This window comes from Cucumis melo, chromosome 7 (genome assembly GCF_025177605.1).
Source record: "Cucumis melo cultivar AY chromosome 7, USDA_Cmelo_AY_1.0, whole genome shotgun sequence".
In the NCBI taxonomy this organism is placed as follows: Eukaryota; Viridiplantae; Streptophyta; class Magnoliopsida; order Cucurbitales; family Cucurbitaceae; genus Cucumis; species Cucumis melo.
The window spans coordinates 8,315,758-8,334,731 of NC_066863.1; the positions used below are offsets into that span (position 1 = coordinate 8,315,758).

Genomic DNA, 18,974 nt, shown 5'->3' on the forward strand with positions numbered 1-18,974 from the left:
AAATTAACGATATTGTAAGGTGAAATGAAATTTGAAGGAAAATTTAATAAAAAAGATGGGAAAAAAGTAAATAAAAAAGATAAGAGAGACAAGAGATGGGATGATAGAGAGATGGGTAAACGTAAAATTATGTAATGTGTCAAAAACAAGAAAGGAAGGGGTGAGATTATCTGGCGTGCCGGTGATGTTTTGATACCCTTAAGTAACCAACACGTGGCATCCTGGGACCCACCATCCCAAGCCTTTTGGGGCTGATTCTTTTTTCTTATCATTTTTTAAAATAAATGTTAAGACTTTAGCTTGTAATAATTCTTTTTTTTTTTTTTTTTTTTTTTTTTTTTTTTTAAATTTTTGAAAAAGGGTAAAAAAGAATAGAATAAAATATAAAACCCAAAAGAAGGAAGCAATTAGCCAAATCCAAATTCCGAATCAATCGCCATGGCCATCCCCTTCTTCTTCTTCCTTTTCTGCACAGACCCTAAGTTAAACAAATAAGCGTTTTTCTTTTCTTTTCTTTTTTTTTTCTTTTTTTCTGTTTTTTTGAGGATTTCAATTTCAATGAATTAGAGAGAGAATTTCAAGTACGATCCTCGGCAGAGATGCATGCCTTCTGCGTTTTTTCTACCCCAAATTCATCCGTTTCATATACTCTAACTTCTTCCTGCTAAACCATTTCATCACCTCTCAACTACGCTGAATTGGACCCTTCCTTCCTCTTCCTTTTCCATTTCCAAATTCAGGTTCTATTGGGATTTTGCGGTTTCTCATTTCGTGATCTGGGGTCTTACACTAGAGAGATGGAGGAAGCTCGGTTGTGCCAGTGGACTACCATTAGATCTCTCTTTGCAATTCTTCAATGGTGGGGTTTCAATGTCACCGTCATTATCATGAACAAGTGGATCTTTCAGGTATTGCTGATTTTTTTCCCTTCATTTCTCGATTAGGTTGATTTGGTTGTGTAAATTGATCTGTCTTGTGTTTTCTTTTTCCTGCAGAAATTGGACTTTAAATTCCCTTTAACAGTGTCTTGTATTCACTTCATCTGCTCTGCCATTGGAGCGTATATGGCGATTAAAGTGTTGAAAGTTAAACCACTTATTTCTGTTGACCCTGAAGATCGGTGGAGAAGGATATTCCCGATGTCATTTGTGTTTTGTATTAACATAGTTTTGGGGAATGTCAGCTTGCGTTATATTCCGGTTTCTTTTATGCAGACAATAAAGTCTTTTACCCCTGCAACAACAGGTGTGGTTTTTTAATTTTAATTGTTTCTTCATAATTCTGTTGTGTTTGTCATTGTTCCATGTTTTTTTTTTTTAAAATTCAATTTGAAAATTGTGTTGTTGATTTTCTTTATCTTTTAACAGTTGTTTTACAATGGCTTGTATGGAGAAAGTACTTTGACTGGAGAATATGGGCATCTTTAATACCCATTGTTGGAGGAATTCTTCTTACTTCTGTGACTGAAATGAGCTTTAACATGCTTGGGTTTTGTGCTGCCTTATTTGGTTGTTTGGCTACCTCCACAAAGACCATCCTTGCCGAATCCTTATTGCATGGATACAAGTTCGATAGGTACTGCCTTTTTGCCTGGCTAATTCTTTTTGGATGCAATGTTTCTCTTGTAACCAAGTTTCATCCTGAATTCCTGGTTGTTGCAATCTTTTTCTAGGTTGAGTTAGATTGTTGTTGCTTGAAAACCCTGATTTAGAGATACGGATACCCTTAAAGTACAAATATTTGATATGTTCAGTAACGTTCATGCAGTCGGTCGGATCATAGTTACTGAAAAGCCAATTCCCTTCTTGGCATTTATTTCCTGTGTCTTCTCATTGATATCAAATATGGATATAAATCTGAAAATACTTCCAAAGGGAACGTGTTTACATTATGCAGCAGTGGTTAGTTTTGGTTGGATGAATTGGAAAAGATCTTGGAAGTTTGCTAGTTGACAATGAATTATTAATATACTCTATTCATTATTCTTCAATCTTCACCACTTTTTAATTCTTGCTGCCTTTTTCTCTGTTTTTTGTTCTTCTTTGGGTAAAGAAAACATTACTATCTATGAAGATCGATTTCCCATTACCAGTATTTTTTTAGTTTTTGGCTGCAGACCGTTTTATCACTCTTTAACAACTCAAGGTTTTTCATTTTTTATCGATTCCTGCCAATGTAATCAAAATATCGTGTTATCAGTTACCTTTCTCGCACCCTTTGGTGGTGAATTCTTATTATGGAAGGCACAAGTACATTAGTTTAGGTAGTGTGTCATTGCCCCCCTCCATCAGGCACCAGCGTTGACATTTCTGATACAAATAAGTCATTCAAATTATAATATGATTAATTACAATTTTTTTCTTCTCGGTTGCGTAAGACCTGTTCTCGAGGCTGTTTTGGCCCTCCTCAACAAAACACAACGAAAACAAGACAAGTGATGGATAATGAATATAATTATTAAGATTACATAATTGTACGAATACATTTGATTTTGAATATTCTGTATTTTTTTATATAGAATGTTGAATCATTAAACATTTACTAATCTGATGTTTTTTTTTTGCTTGTATTTGTCATCAGGCGTTGCATTATTTGGATGCATTTTGTGTATATTGCCTTCATACCATTAAGTTTTCTAGGTTATAATCTTGATTTTATGCTTGTAGTCCTTATATAAATTAATTTTTGAATGACTCAAGTCTATGTATGTGAGATCCATGCATCATTCTCCTTTTCGTGGCCATGTTTTTTGTTGTTTAATAGTACAAACTCATGTTTTATGTTGTATCCTTCCTCAATTGTACATGTATTATCACTGGCATGGATGGTTAAATGAAATGGATTTTTCCTTCCTCATCAGTTCTAAATATGAAATGGTTCGATCCAACAGTAATTGGCCTTTAATAGATAGTTCAACCCTCTTTTTCCCCCTCCCTTGCTGGTTGTCATTTGCCATTAATTTTCTATCATCCAGGGAACATGCATTTTGTGCTAATGGTTCGTTTTGTTATTCTATATATGTTCCTAATAATGTTTGACCTTTGGTGTTTGCTTTCTTTTGGACATCAGCATAAATACAGTCTATTACATGGCACCTTTCGCGACGATAATCTTGGCTGTACCTGCTATGCTCCTTGAAGGTAACGGGGTTCTTGATTGGCTTCACACGCACCAATCTATTAGCTCGTCACTCATCATCATTTTCAGTTCTGGGGTTATGGCCTTCTGTCTTAACTTCTCCATATTTTATGTAATTCATTCCACCACTGCCGTCACATTCAATGTTGCTGGAAACCTTAAGGTAGGACCTGGTTGATACCATTGGCATTGGATTAAAGTCTTATAGACCATTATAATTCCCTTTTCTTTATACAAATTTCCTTTTTCAATACTCTGGTGAGTTACATTTGAATTTCATTATGCCCAGGTAGCTGTTGCAGTCCTTGTTTCATGGTTGATTTTCCGAAACCCAATTTCAATGCTAAATGCAGTTGGATGTGCGATTACACTTTTGGGTTGTACATTCTACGGGTATGTAAGACATCTTATCTCACAGCAGCCACCTGGAACCCCTCGAACTCCAAGAACACCTCGGACACCTCGGAGTCGAATGGAGCTGCTCCCCCTTGTAAATGACAAATTAGATGATAAGATCTAATTGGCTGCATTGCGGTTGATGTTCTTGGTAGTTGGCACACCAATAGTAGAGAAAGGAGAGTACAAAAGATGAAAGAATACAAAAGCAGAATACTTGGGCTTGTTCGTTCTGTTCACTTGCTCTAGGCGACTTCAATTTTTTTCTTCATAATGCTATCTTTTTATCTCCCCGCCCACATATTTTGTTGTTTGCAGCTTTAGCATATCAACGAGCGACTGATATTACCTTTTATTATTAGTTAAATCATGCCTCTGATTAAAGAGGCAATTATATTAGAGTTCCAATCATTTTTCTTCTTAATCTTGCTTTCTCTATTCAAATTCTAAAACCAAAACAGAAAAAAATTCCAAGGTTTCTGACGTGGCTTTGCTTGGAAACAATCTTGGTTCCAAATTCATCTGAATGGATCAATTATTATATCCTATTGGAATGAAAGATATGAATTTCTGATTATGAAAATGTTTAGGGAAGAGGAATACATTGAACTTCGATGAAGAGTTCTACAATCTAAAGAGCATCTAGTTCATTCTAGCTTTTAGTTACAGGGTTAAGATTAAGATTAAAGCTAATGGATGATGCATTGGTGATATTTTTTTGTCTGTTAAATGTAGAAGAAGACAACTAAGCAAGAAGCCAGAAGTTCTTCTGCCATCTGGTGTTGATAAGGTAACCTCCCATGCCATTGGTCTGTTTTCTAACCCCAATTGTACAGCAATCTGCATGGTTGATGCACTGTTCAACAAGCTGCTCTGAGCTGTTGGTCCCACAGAAGCTGCAAGAGAAATAAATTACCATGTCCACCAGGTTAGTAATCATAACCTTTCAAACTTTTTACTGTTTTTTCTTTGGTTGAAAAAAAAAAGGCTTCTATATAAGATGATGGGAGTGTTGGGACCCACCAGCCAAACAGTGAAGGCTTTTTCTGGGGTACCACCAAAACAGCTGCCTCAAGCTTCTTCACTTGGCTCAAAACTGTCTCCAGTTTTGGGCCTTGAATCACCAGTGCTTCAATTTCCACCTGAAATTTTGCACCAAAAATTAGGTCACTCACAGAACCCAACACTTCACTGATGTAATGCTTAAAAAGTTAAAAAGCTAAAGTTTCATTTTAGCCGTTATATTTTAATATTTATTCAATTTTAGTTAATATATTTTCCATAAATCTTAAATTTAGTTTTGTTGATCTTTTAAAAATATTTTTGTTATCTATCTATAACTTTTGACTATACTTCTTGAAAATATATTTTTAGTTGTATTTTCTTGCATGAAAATTATTGTTAGTATTTAATCCATTCGGTAAAATTTAACTTTGGGGGACTAAACTAAGATTTAATGGAAGTATTAAATATTAAAATTGGAAAAAAAATACGGGACTAAGATTGGAGAAACATTAATTATGAGAGCCAAAATGGTATTTTAAGCTACTTTAAAAGTTGGTTCCACCTCATTTTGACCCCTTTCTTCTTCATTTACAAAGACGGCACTCGAATCTGGATGATGGGGGAGCACTAGGAAACGGCTAGCTACTAGCCAATGGCTTAGTGCAACACGAAGTTTCCGCACTACTTTTTTCTTTCGACACTTTCTCTCCTTACTATATATGTTTTGTTTTTTACCTTTATTTTATTTATTAACACATGCATTGGAGGGAAAACCCAAGGGGTTAAATTAGAAAAAACCCAATATATGAAGTTCCCCATATGCATATCCCACACATACTCTTCAAGTAAGATAGAGAAGTAGAAATTGAAATTGATATATCGTAGAACAAAAGTATTAATATGTATATCTCAAGCAGAGCTTATGAATTAAGTTAATTGTTTTTTACACACAACTGAGATAGGATAGAAGATTCAAGGTAAAGCCCATGAAGGTCTGCGACTAGCTGAAAGTATAATAATTCATCCAACATCTTTAACTAGATAAATCCAACCCAAAGATTAAAAATCTAAATTGAAGAATACTAAACTAAAGATTCAAAATAGAAGTTAATACCTCAGGTCTAGAAGCTTTGCAGAGATAGCCAAGAGAATTCGCAAGAAATGAGGAAGAAGAAGACTCAGAAGGCATTTCAGAGAGCCTGTTTGTTGAGTGAGAAACAATATGAAGAAGAGTGACCAAATCACCCTTGTTAGCCACATGAGTTAGAGCCCACAACATAGCATGCTTGGAATTTGATGTATGATCCACCACCACCATCACCCTCTTCTTACCATACCTTTCAAACCCTTCCATTGACACCCAGTTCAAAAGCTTCTTTTTGCTGCACACTAAACTTTCTTGTAGGGTAAAGTTCAAACCCCACTTCACCCCACCCTATTAGATTTTTGAAGTCTTCAACCCAGTCTTTCACTAACCCTCTCTTTCACTAACACTCTCTTTCACTGCCTTAAAAAATGAACCCCATTTCCTCTAGGAAGTTGGTTATATAGAAACTTGAGTTTTTTTTTTTTCTTTTTTAGGAGAGAGAAAGAGAGTTTGAAAGGGGGGTTAAGATGGGACCGAGTGATAAATACAAAGCCATGATTTATAACTTTTTTGAGTCACGGGAGGGACTGAGTTGATGTTACCTTTACAGATTACTTATAACATTGATGCAAATAAAAACAGTACCGCTACTGCCTATTTTGATGATGATAGGGAAGACTCTCTGTACTATTATGGCTTGCATCTTTTTCATAAGCCTTTTTTTTTTTTCTTTTTTTCTTTTTTAGTTGTTTGATTTGAAAAATCTATCATTACCAATATGGTTTGTGAAATAAAATAAAAGAAAGCTTTTTTTAGGAGTGGGAAAGATGTTTTGGAAGAAGGCAAAAATGGGCCATTCTTATTGAAAGGACTGCCTTTTGGGTTCCTACACGATTTGGTTTATTTGTTGACCTTTTCTGGAACGCAGTTTTGTCACGACTTGGCGTTTTTCTTTAAATACCATCTTTTATTATTATTAATAATATTATTATTATTATTATGATTATTATTATTTTTGTACGAAAATTATCTAAGACTTCAAAAAATAGAGAACGTTTCTCCAATTCATCTCTATTTAGCTTTCGTTTTTTTTTTTTTAATTATGTAACTATTTGATTTTTGTTTTTGAAAATTAATGGTAAAAACATTTCTTTTTATCTTTAAATTTCTTGTTTTTTTTTATCAATCCAACATTAGACATAATGAAATTGGTTTAAAATTCAACTTTCTTATAAAAGGAGAATGAAAATTTGTGATGAAACGCTTAATTTTTCAAAATCAATAAGAAAATTTAAAAAATGGTCTTGGTAGTTTGAATCAAGTTAGTAAATACTTTTCCTCTGATTTTAAACTTTTAGAAATGTAGTGTAAGTATTTATGTGCCGACAGACATAAATACAAGGGGAGGGGTTTATTTATTTAACGAACTTTTCAAATGAAGATTCATATGACCTTGAAGTGGATGGCCATAATTTCATCTTTTCATTGATTGAACATTGAATACATTTGACCGACTTTAAAAAAGCATATTTAGTATTCTATTTCATAGGGTTTTGAATTTGTGCCTATTTAGTCGGACCTCCGAACTTTATAAATGCGTATGCCCTCTCGTTTATGTGTTCAATGAATATCAAGATCTTCACCAATTCAACATGTTTTAATTAGTTAAATAACATTTTGGTTTATATATTTTGAATTTTGTCTAATTTTAGTCCATAATCAAAATACACTTATCATATCTAATTTTAGTATTTATATTGAACTCGATGCTAATTTGTGAGTTGATCTTAAAAAACTTTTTGTTATCTATTAGAATTAATTGCACACTGTCCCTTTACACGAAAATTACTATTATCAATCAATTTTTGTAAGGTAATAAAATTAACTTTGAGGAGTTATGTTTAAGGTAGCTTATTGAAAATACAAAAACTAAGAACTAAAATTGGATTATGGAAAGTATTGAGATCAAAATTGAACCTACTTCAAATCACCGGCCTACCTTTTAACCATTAAAATTTAGGGATCTACTTAATACAAATTTTTAAGTAAATTGTAAATTTAGAGTTTTGATTGACATGATTTGATTTTATATTTAATTAATACATCAATTGTGAATTTTGAAGTGAAAAGATATATTCGACATTTTTTCAAATAACATTATCAAAAGATTTGTAGATATTTATAGATAAACGACAGTTCAAATATAATTATTCAAGTTTATCCTTGGAGAGATCAAAACTCGAAGCTAAGGAGAGGATTTTTTACATAAAATTACACAACAGGATACGTTACTAAGAATTAGGGCTGCATCAAAACCCAATCATTGATATGTACAAAGTTGTATATAATATGTAGAGAACTTTGATGCACCAGTGATTTCCAATTTGTTCAGGTTTAGAAGTGTCATTAGTGTGAACAAATCCGGAAACAATGGTGCACAAGTTTCATGATGGAGGACGGGGCTACTAACAAATCTAATATTAATACTAATAGCAAGATCCCAGATGTCCTATCAATGAAAAACTTAACAGAGGAAATTATCTTGATGGAAGATTCAAAATACAATGCCACTCTGGAAAATCACTTTAGCGATCCATTTCTCGAAAAGCAGTTCCCTTTAATCAAATTGAGAAAATAAAGGCCGAAGTCCTATTGCTGATGTTAATTTTACCGAATGATTCAAAAGAAATGTTGAATTACAAAATTAATTTGCATCTTAGCTTCCAAACCAACAAATTTATTCTTTAAAAATTCACGAACCCATTAGAGATAATTTAATTTTTGAAATTCCATTGACAATTTGATTTTAAATCAAACAAATACACTATTTTTTTCATAAAAAATTGTCAGACCTAGTTTACATAAAAGTGATATTTAAGGAACCTACTGGATCATTTAAAATTTACAAGAAAAATGGATACAAATCTCAAAATTCCAACCCTAGACTATGTGTGTGCGTTTGGAGGGACTTTTCTAAGAATCTACACTCTTTCACATTTAGAAAGTTAATCCAAATATGAAATTAAAATTTCTTTTTATAAAAATAATTGACATGTTCAATCTGCCACCACTTATTTAAACCTTAAAACCTAACTATGTCTACTCTCCAAATCATGAGTAATGGTCAATATGGAAGTAACTTTAAAAACTACAAAACGTCAGTTTGAAGAACGACGCATTCAAGTTCATGGAATATGCGAATGCTCCTATCATGTCAAAGAAGCGTTTTTTAGGCTTTCAAAACAAAGCAAAAAAGTGAAAATCTGGACAGTTTTGTTGTTAAATACGGATTTTCTATTAATTACTGCTATAAGTTACAAAAACAATCGGTGTAAGCAAGCTTGATAATAACGGGAGGCAATAGCATAAACGACCTAAAAACCTAATCTAAATGCAATCAAGACCTCCCTCTCAACAGCTTTATTGAGCTATTCCCTAGAGCTATTCAATTATATCATAGTAACATAAAGGTGTTAGTGAACTCTACCTTGTTAGCATCATTCCTTGGGAATGAATTGCTGAAGACAGCATCAACATCCTTGACTATCTTTGTATGGAAGGTTAGATTGTCCCAGCAATGTTATGTCTTCGGGGGAGAACAGATGAGAACCAGTACTCAAGTAATGTCGTGCAACCCGTCCCCTACATTGCAAATCAATCAAGAATGATTAAGGGGTGGTAAAAGATTAGAGCGTAATGATTAAAGATGTGGAAGGAAGCCTGTCCTTCATTCTCGTTATAGATACATACCTTCGTCTTTTTGTCTTATCAGGGCCTTTTGATATGCGTAAAGTTTCTGATCTTGAAATACATCGCAATGAAGAAAGATATTCAAAGAATTGAACACCTTTCAGTGACAAATATGATCTGTTTGGAGCCACCTTCTGAATTACATCAAAGAGGCATGCTTTCATATCTCTGCTTAGAAGACATTCAGAACCGTGAGAAAAAGAACAAACATGTGAAACTGAATCTGTAAACTATATGGTCAGTCTTTAGGAAATTCTAAAATTTTGTTTTTGGAAAATCTGAAATTTATTTTTATATTTAATTTTACCGTTACCATGGATAAAATATAATATATGTGTGTGTGTAATATATAAATATCTTCGTTCTGTCAAGCATAATACTGCAGCAGCTTGTATCACATATTTTTTCATTAAGACCGATTTTGCAATTTTCATTACAATCAGGGTAAAAGTTGATCAGCCAGGTAGAATCCTATCATCCTACTTAGCAAATATGCAAAAAACCATGTGAAAGGAGATTTCCGTCTCTTACCTCTCTTGCATATGAAAATATCCTGGAAGGCTCAGTTTCAAAATCTTCTCAGTAGAAGAATGCCTCAATAATTTACCCAATGCTGCTGTATTAGTTGTGGAGGCAAGCATTTCTGATACAATATCCACACTGCTACCACAGCTGACATGAGAACCGGTGGTAGCAACATCGTTTGCAATGAGGCTAAATCCATGATGAGCAATTGTAGATGCCATCTGCAATTGCTCACCTCGCCAGGAGAACAAGTCTGATTCCTCAAATTCAAATGTTGGTGTTTCCAACATATCCTAGAAAGAAATACAGTTAATATTATGGGAGATATTATGGGAGTGTTTGCAATATACACAGTTTAAAGGACTTACTTGTGGTCGGCACGAAGAAAGCAGGTCCAAATCTGAAATTAGATGGCTCATTCTGTGAACTAAATCGATGATCTGAATGGTTTCTTTCTTTTCTGGCAGGACATGATGTCCTAGAAGATCTAAGCGACCGAGACGAAGTTGTTTCCACAATTCTTGCACTGAATCACCTGAGACTTCCAATTCAGGTTTCTCTACAAACTTGGACTTGTTGAAGTCTATACGGCTGCACTCATCCATCACAGTATACCCTCTGACATTGTTTTCCATATGTCCATTACAAGAAAATCCTTTCTCCTGTAGGCGAGATAAATTAAATACATTGCAAGAATCTTCCAAAACAGCTGTAGTTTCTTGAACAGTATGTGCAGGTGAACCAAAACCATTGGCTTCAACTGCTAACACATTCTCAAAAAGCTCATCCATAGAAATTTCCAGACTGGCACCCGCATCACCAAGAGATATCATTTTGGGAAACAACTCCATATCATGGATTTCAGTCTCAGGAACAAAAATTGATTCTGGTACATATGAGGTAGCGGCAGACATGGACATCTCATTCACATGTACACCTGCAGTTTCTAAGCTTGGATAATAATCTTCCACAGTGTCATCTGACATATGATAAAGCAGCCCATTTAATGGGCTTGAATAATTTGGAGATATTTGATGGTGAGATGATAATAAACCGTCATCTGTATTTGATACTAGAGAGCATTCCTTATTGATAGGAATATCTTCAGAGTCGGAAGACACCACCATATCCAGCCTTCTTCGATGCTTCTTCCTGGGTAAAGGAATAGGGGCTCCTGAAATATCAGAACACTCGTGTGCAGTATCAAACTCAACTACAAATTCATTGTGATCTTGAATCGAGCCATTCCTACTCAGCATTGCTGCTTTTTTGGCCTCTAGAAGACAGTTGGCTTCATAATTTTGGTAGTCCAGACCATTTTGCATTTCCACTTCATTAAATTCACCTCCACTCGTCTCCATCAAGCAAGTTGTTTCCATTTCTATTAACGACTTTGTGATCTCTTTGTCAACTAGCTCTGACAGCTGAGATGGGAAACTCCATGGCATTATCACCGGCAGTATTTGATGGCCAGCATCAATATCAAATAAAAGCGAGCCATACTTTTTCTGAACTTTATCTGCAAGATAAAACACATCAGTAACATAAATGATCAACATAATTAAAAATCATTTCAAATATTTCTCCAAAAACACCAGAACCTGCATTTATCGAGCAATAATCTTGTTAAAATTAAAGCATGGAAGGGGATGTTGATTAGTTGTACATTCAAATTGCATTGTGTATGTACTTGGACAGCAATACTGACCTCTAAATCCTGTACCCTGGCACCAGAACTGGAGATGCGTAATGGTTTTCCGTATATCTCGGTGGCAACAATGAATAATGCGCTCAAGTAAGCATGGTTGGATGCTGACTCCTTCAGAAGCACAAATCTGAAAGGAAAGCAATAATAAATCGAAAGAAGGGAAGTTCAAGTAATATGTTGATAATAGATGAGCCAGAAGCACATACCTTATATAAATGGCTGAGTAGTTCCGTTGATGATGGTCGTATAAAAGAGATCTGTAGCCTATCCAAATTAACAGGGAGAACAGGATCGCTATCTATAGTTCAAGAAAAAAACATGAGTAAATTCATCATTGTAAACTGAAAAATCACATCAACAAGTAAGCAATCTTACTATTGCTGGTCAAAATTATGGGTCCCTTTCCTGTGTCAGCGATTTCTTGAATTGCAGAAATAAAACCACGATCCTCGAGAAAAATGATATCCACATCCTCTAAAAGAATTAAAGGTTTAGCTTCACCTTGGTTGCTGAGGCTTTCAGATGCGATGTATTCAAACTCCCCAACACCTTTTATGTAATCTTTAGAATCATCGTCTGATAAAGGGATGAGTTCAGTCACCTCACTAGCTAAACTTTTGGCTGCTGTACTCTCTTGAAGAGAGGAAGATTTCTCAACAAAATTGTTCCTTGGTCCCTGGGATGTTTTTACTGACCTATATGATAAAAATTTTCGATCATTCAGGCAAAGATTTATGGCCAGCAAAAAGAAGAAATTGACAGAGAAAATTTGATAGGTGGTTGAACAATATCAAAAGGAACATCCAGGCATAGTTGAATGGTCTCTCTTGGAAGAAATCAGTGATAAATATGCATTAGACATTGAAATTACAGAAAAATCCCATCAACTTTGGGGTTTGAATAAAAAATACCTCTAAACTTTCGAAAGTTTCAAAATGGCCCTTAAACTTTTGAAAGGAAATAAAAAATACCACTTTTGTTAGTTTTGGATAGAAACCATTAAAGTTTTGTAAAAAAATACGCCTGAAAAGATACCATTGAGCTTAAAAAAGTTAAAAAATACTCTCATTCATCCAACTTTTACACCAAATTTCTTAGCACCCAAAATAAGAACTAAAATTTTAAGTTAAACCATTATTTAAATTTACATCGACTTGTCGATATTTCTGTTGATATTTTCACATTTCCATGGGTTCGATATCAATAGAACAGGTCAATCGATGTTTCCATTACATCGGAGAAAATACACGAATCACAAAAAATACACGAATAACGAAAAATAAACATCAAAATGACACAATATATAACTAATAGACATGTTTATTTATTTGAAAAATAATAAAATATTTATTTACTTAATTTTTTTTTTAATTTTTTGTTTTTATAATTGTTCCAAAAGTATCCACCGAAATCGAAATTTCTATAAAATCAAGACTTCAATATGGATCAACATCGATATTTTAAACTTTGGTTAAATAAAAAAGTATCACATTTATAGATCTATCAGACTAGCACTGTGGGTTAATAGTCAAATACATTTTTTTATTTGACAATTAACTATACATTAATTACAATAATAACTATCGACATTGGTTGTGTTCGTGATCTTTGTTAATAGTTAAATAAATTTAAATAATTTTTAACTTATTTTGACCTCAAAGGCATTTATGAAACTTTTTAATAGTTCAGAGGTATTTTCGAAACAAAATTTTAACTATTTCCGTCCAAAACTATGGCAAGGGTATTTTTTAACATTTTCTGAAAGTACAAGGGCATTTTTGAAACTTTAAAAAGACTGCATTTTTGACACAAGCTATAAAGTTCAGAGCATTTTTTGTAATTTAACCTATATTTTTTTTCAGTTACCAACTACATGCAGAATGAGCAAAATATCATAATGGTTAAGGAAGAAATTATAACATGGAGAAATCTAAGCCAAATTTTAAATAGAGCGCACCATTTTAGCTGATGAGATTGTAAAGCCTCTCCAATCATTTGCTTGAGAACAGCTCCTGATCGAATGGCAGATGCACTGAACTGAAGGACAATGTATTAGACACAGTAAAGTTCATTTTTTAATAAGAAAAAATATTCATTTTCATAATAAGAAACAATATTGTATTTATATTCCATCCGTCAAAAAAGGAGTTACTACAGGTAGGGGAGACCACCACCCTAAGGAATACAATGCAGAAGAAATGCAAATTAGCGTTACCTCAAAAACCCTGAAACTATGCTCTTCAGCACAAGCATAAACGGCTGCAGATTTCCCACTCTGCAACCATATAGAAACATTTTAACCAAAGAGGAAAAAAAATCATGAACAGCAAAGAGAATCGGTTCCCACATTCATAACCTTCAGTCTTAAGAGAGATGTGGGATCTTCAGCATCAAGAGTAATCATAATATATTGCACATTTTAGATTGAGAATAACAATGGGTTCTTCTAAAAATTACCTCCAGAAAGGTAACAGAATATCGAGCCCAATTAAGGAGGCAAGCAAAAAAAGTCAATGTAACTGGAAACTATACCATACAAAACACCAATTTGAAACTCAAAGCAATCTACGAAGTTGCTGGAGGAAGAACTAAATCAAAGACTTACATTTTCCATTAAACTTATTGACTATTTGCATCTCTAATTTTTTTTAGTTCCTATTCAATTTTGGTTCCCATTTTATTTTTAGAAAAAGAATTAAAAAGAGAAAGAAAAGTAATTTCTGCATACCCCAGGTTAAGCTGTTTCAAATAAAACTACAAATTACAAGGAAAAAACGTAAATGATCAGGTGATGATAGTGAGTTTCTGCATACCCCAGATGATCCCGTGACAAGGAGAACGTTTTTCAGGCCATCCTCTCCATCTGGACTCTCATAGTCAGAATCACTTTGGGAACAGTAACCATTCTTATCTTGCTTCTGAAATTTATTCCCTCCAGCAAAATCTTTTTTGTTCTGAGAATTTCTTTCATACCAAAGGTGTAGCCACTCGCTCAAGAACTTGACTGATTCAAGATTACCACATACCTGCAAAACCATGTACCAAGAATGTATAATAGAAGAAAACAGAAACTAGAAAAAGCTTTGTTGCTAAAACAGATCGAGTACCAACCTCCATGGCCGTCCTAGGCTGATACTTATATGTCCATAAACAATTTTTGGAACGGCCTTGACAACGAAGATAGTAGGACTGCATTCTATTATTACAAAACAACTTGTAAAAATCCAGGATGAATAATAGGAGAGAAGCAAGAAGAAAATTAACCATAATGATTGAAGGAATATCATAGTCATCTCTCCAGAGAGTAAAGATACCTGTTGAAAACTACCAATCAAATGTTGAAACATTTAGAAATGAAAGGAGCCATTCATGAGGATGAATGATGCATTAATTGAACAACGATAATATAATCCAAGACATAACAAAACTGTAAAGATATAAAACTACAAGTTCCCTCATATAAATTATGAGACGAACTCTATTCAAGTTTGCTTGTCTAGTACTAATACACTAACATTTGCAGGCAGTGTCATACACTGAAGTCATAAATCTTGGCAGCACTCAAATTACGGCTAAAACTCAACAGTTCTACATGACATGCAACAGTCTTGCTTCTTCCACATCTCAGTTCAATTAATTGCCACATTAATACAAAAAGACCCTATAAAAAGAAGCATGAAAGCTGGCCGAATATGCTAAAATTCAACCCACAACCCACTACATGCAAAATTTAAAACTGAGCTGTAGAACTTTCAACTTTTTATTCAGAATGTTTATTTTTTGTGGAGGGTAAGCTTATAGTATGAACTGGTAGCGTTTGATATCATAATTAAGGCAGTTGGGGGGGGGGGGGTTAATAAAAATTGATGGTTCTCTAAAATCAAGAACAGAGATCAAAGAACTTAATTGTTCATAATAATAATAACCTGTCCTGAAGAAATCTACTTTGATGCTCGGAAATTGGCCTTGCTTCAAACTCACTAACCCCATGTGTTTTATTCAGGTTATCATCCTGGCGAATTAGAGAGGAGATGATAAGGTCAAAAGGAGACATTGGCAGCTACGAGTAAGAGAAAAAAGAAAGGAAACACTAGAATGCAGGATGAAACATACGACTTTTGCACTTCTTAGGAGGTGATGGAGCATTGTTTCCTGGTCAGCATCCACACTGTATACAGTTGACGTCAACTCTTTAATGCATTCTTGTTTGATGGAATTATGATCCACGGGCTCCTCATTTGCACCATGAGCAGAATCGGAGGGTGCCAACACAATAGGAAGGTCGTCTAAACTTAAAGACTTTATTGAGCTTTCAGATACTGATGAACAGGTTTTTTGTAATGTATGAACATTATGTATAATATTTCTGTCGGTGAATGTCCAGTTTTTCCAGTCTAGAGATAGTTCATCATCCTGCATGGTATTATCAATATTATCACCCTGGAGGAAAAATAAAAGATCTACCCTTCAACATTTTGAGAAGAGTGCATAACAAGAGCATGGGCTTTCCAAAGTGTTAAATATGTATTATTAGATAGTACTATCACACAAACATATCTACAAAAAAAGTTTGCATGCACAAAACTTCACAAATTGTCTGTGGCAGCATTTCATATTTTTTCCAGCTTGACAAAGTTATGACAAGAAAAACCATACCCCAGTTTCTTCAAAAACGTGGATTGGATTACAATCAGTTCCAGTTTCCTTTTTCTCAACAGTGTATCCTCTCTCTGCCGATTGAGTAGCCTCTTGACTTTTCTTCCCTGCTTTCAGGGATGAAAAGAAGGGATGCATTTGCCTTCCTGCAAACATCCGTGAATTTTCCTGATGATACGAATAACAGTTTAGGGATGGAGATTTAATTATTCAATATCACGACATTAAGCAAATATATAATCAATAATCATTCTCCTAGTTTACGGGTGGGCATTCCAAAACTGAGATATAAACTCAGATCTCTACGAGTAACACGTTGTGAGAACACAGAATAGCATCTATTAGAACACAAGTTCACAGTTGACAGGCGGAACTACAAATTGTGAGAGGGCAACAACAAACTATGTAACTGACCTCTCTAGTCATTTTGGCCTCCAGACGCAAGTCGGGAATTGTTGGAGTTGTCTCTTCAAAATTCAAAATTTTCTTTGGCGTCAAGTTTACTGCTCGCTTTTCTTTCGCCTGTTGAATGTAGACCATAATTACGTCATCTTAGAGATTCTTATAGTTTGATGGAGAGGTGCAGACCTATTCCAAATTGAATTTCCCAGAAAACAAAAAATAATAAAAGGCCTATCAATTATCGTATTCCAGTGCCTAATTGCAACATCATCCCAGTTCCAAGCACAAACATCGAGTAATTTAGTCTAATTGAACTAATCCCAAGCCTATCAACAAGCATTATGAAATTAAAATAGTAATTTATCTAATTAAACCCAATTCACCTTCTTTGAGCTTCGCGATTGAGGCGTCGTCTTCCCTTTCGACTTCCTTTTCTTCTTGCCCTGACTACCGCATAACTCCTCCTCCTCGCGGCAATTGTTCATCTCCTCCCGATCGACTCCATTCTCCTCCTGATCTTGAGGCTTGTGAGGAAGCAGCGTAGACTGAACCAGTTTACGTGGAAAACTTCTCAGCTGCCGTTTTCCGGTCTCAGTGGCATCAACTTCGGTGGCATTCACCGATTGCAGAGGCGGAGTGTCCATGAATTTACCCCAAATTGTGAATGGTCGGATGAGTGAAAATTGGGAACTAGGGTTTAGAGAAAATTGAAGAATCTGTGAGAGTGAGGCTAAGCATTGTTGGTAACGAAACGTGATCCGAAGTAGAGCAAGAACCCCGGAGGGGAAAAGGGAACAAAATTTGGAGGGAATCACTTCGTTTTGTTCCCGCGCTCGCGATCTTCGGTATCTTTTAACTCCTTATTAATTAAATCTATAGTTCTTAATATTAATACTATGAACTCCCAGATTTTTGTATTTATTTATTTGATATGTTTTTTTATTTTTATTTATTTAACAAAATTTAACTAGAGAGATTTATGGAATAAAGAAAATCGATGATATTCCTTTAAATTTTGTTTTATAGATACTCAATCTTTTGTTTGTTTAGGAAAAAAATATAGATATTGGATTACTTATAATATAAAAGTTATTTCTAAATATTGGATTACTAAATATAATATATATTCTTTAATATTTCAACAAATTTTGTTATTTAAAATAATTATTTCTTTATGTATAAGGAATCAGAACTTCATCCCAAAGAACCAAACTTTTCCTATCTCCATAGTTTGGAATAACTACCAGGAAGATTAAAAAAAATCCACAAAAAAAAAAAAAAAAACATATAGCAAAATGAGTCAATTCTTAAAGTCCCTAAAAATAGAATAAAAATTGAGACGTTGAAGAATAACAAAATATAATGTTTACTTTGAATAAATGATAATTTTATTTTTAAATTGGCAAAATAACAAAACAGTTAATTTTTATCTAATTAATGGGACAACTATGCCTTAAATGCCCCTAACTAATTGACAAATTAGATTCCTAAATACAATACTAAGAAAAACCACAAATACCCTATAATTAATGCATACCCTTGAATATTCTAATTTTCTCTCCAAACAAAATAAACCATTGTAAAACATCACATCTTCTTCATTGCAGCCACTCCACTTCTCCAAGAAAACCTAATTTTTCCTTAATTTTTCCTTTCTTAAAATACAATCGCTCTGTCCCTTCCTTTTTTAAAGGCTTTGCACCGTCACTTCAGATAAGCGCGACCTTTTCCACCAATTGCTTTCCAGCGGAACTTTTAAAATCACTCTCCACTTAATCGCTTTGAACTGTTCCCTTTTAAGATCTCTTTCCACTGGTCTTCAACCTTCTGTTCGTTTGGACCATTCTGTTCGTTCTTCAACCTTCCGTTTGAAGGTATTTAGACAATAAAGATGTTAAAATTTAGAAAACAATATTCTTTCCTCCCTTCTTCGTTCAAGTTTTCGTTTCTGCAACCATAATCATTTCGGTTGATTGTCAATATCCACGCTTTGCTTCCAACAAATCTTTTAATTTCGTTTCCCTTAATTCACATTTTTTCCTAGACATTCATTGTATTTGACTTGATTTTAGGGAAGGTTAATTTTGAATATAAACTTAACTAATTTAAATTATTTGTATTATATTTGCCATGATTTTAGAGAATTATTGGTATCTATGCATTCAAAATTTGAATCTTTTAAATTATTTTTCGTTAATTTTTTAATGTCTTTGTTAATAATTAATTATTGCATTGTATTTGACATGATTTTAGAGAGAGATTCACTTTGAATTTATAATTCCAAAAATTCAAAAATGAATATTTGAA

General features: G+C 33.9%; 3 protein-coding genes across 5 annotated transcripts; 1 reads left to right on the forward strand and 2 right to left on the reverse strand.

Moving 5' to 3' along the window:
• Positions 1-319: 319 nt before the first annotated feature.
• On the forward strand, positions 320-3,942 carry LOC103487582 (UDP-galactose transporter 1). The gene is made up of 5 exons (XM_008445926.3): positions 320-908; positions 996-1,245; positions 1,368-1,575; positions 3,070-3,301; positions 3,428-3,942. Exons 1-5 carry the CDS (start codon positions 798-800, stop codon positions 3,656-3,658), a joined length of 1,032 nt encoding a protein of 343 aa, XP_008444148.1. The 5' UTR covers positions 320-797; the 3' UTR covers positions 3,659-3,942.
• A 140-nt stretch (positions 3,943-4,082) lies between these two features.
• Positions 4,083-5,893, reverse strand: LOC103487581 (uncharacterized). The gene is made up of 3 exons (XM_008445925.3): positions 5,654-5,893; positions 4,558-4,676; positions 4,083-4,430 (listed from the first exon to the last, which is right to left on the reverse strand). Exons 1-3 carry the CDS (start codon positions 5,891-5,893, stop codon positions 4,280-4,282), a joined length of 510 nt encoding a protein of 169 aa, XP_008444147.1. The 3' UTR covers positions 4,083-4,279.
• A 1,885-nt stretch (positions 5,894-7,778) lies between these two features.
• On the reverse strand, positions 7,779-17,539 carry LOC103487579 (uncharacterized). Of its 3 annotated transcripts, none has more exons than XM_051087533.1 (17): positions 17,051-17,539; positions 16,680-16,787; positions 16,266-16,433; positions 15,723-16,022; positions 15,536-15,621; positions 14,721-14,805; positions 14,423-14,635; positions 13,825-13,884; positions 13,567-13,646; positions 11,985-12,304; positions 11,816-11,907; positions 11,610-11,736; positions 10,270-11,420; positions 9,908-10,194; positions 9,377-9,544; positions 9,114-9,268; positions 7,779-8,241 (listed from the first exon to the last, which is right to left on the reverse strand). In XM_051087533.1, exons 1-16 carry the CDS (start codon positions 17,309-17,311, stop codon positions 9,157-9,159), a joined length of 3,618 nt encoding a protein of 1,205 aa, XP_050943490.1. In that variant the 5' UTR covers positions 17,312-17,539; the 3' UTR covers positions 7,779-8,241; positions 9,114-9,156. The 3 variants fall into 3 exon arrangements, with proteins under 3 accessions (XP_050943490.1, XP_050943491.1, XP_008444145.2); XM_051087534.1 differs by having other exon boundaries at positions 7,779-8,281; XM_008445923.3 differs by lacking the exon at positions 7,779-8,241 and having other exon boundaries at positions 8,898-9,268.
• Positions 17,540-18,974: the final 1,435 nt, after the last annotated feature.

Bases quoted from the DNA above. Each gene is read 5' to 3' on its own strand.
- LOC103487582 (XM_008445926.3), top strand. From the start codon at position 798: ATGGAGGAAGCTCGGTTGTGCCAGTGGACTACCATTAGATCTCTCTTT. The intron at 1,576-3,069 runs GTACTGCCTTTT...TTTGGACATCAG, and splicing joins CATGGATACAAGTTCGATAG to CATAAATACAGTCTATTACA. The intron at 3,302-3,427 runs GTAGGACCTGGT...CATTATGCCCAG, and splicing joins ATGTTGCTGGAAACCTTAAG to GTAGCTGTTGCAGTCCTTGT.
- LOC103487581 (XM_008445925.3), bottom strand. From the start codon at position 5,893: ATGGAAGGGTTTGAAAGGTATGGTAAGAAGAGGGTGATGGTGGTGGTG. The intron at 4,677-5,653 runs GTATTAACTTCT...GCAAAATTTCAG, and splicing joins GCAAAGCTTCTAGACCTGAG to GTGGAAATTGAAGCACTGGT. The intron at 4,431-4,557 runs GTGGGTCCCAAC...TTTCTCTTGCAG, and splicing joins AAGCCTTCACTGTTTGGCTG to CTTCTGTGGGACCAACAGCT.
- LOC103487579 (XM_051087533.1), bottom strand. From the start codon at position 17,311: ATGGACACTCCGCCTCTGCAATCGGTGAATGCCACCGAAGTTGATGCC. The intron at 16,788-17,050 runs GTGAATTGGGTT...TACATTCAACAG, and splicing joins AATCGCGAAGCTCAAAGAAG to GCGAAAGAAAAGCGAGCAGT. The intron at 13,647-13,824 runs GTAACGCTAATT...ATTGTCCTTCAG, and splicing joins ATAGTTTCAGGGTTTTTGAG to TTCAGTGCATCTGCCATTCG.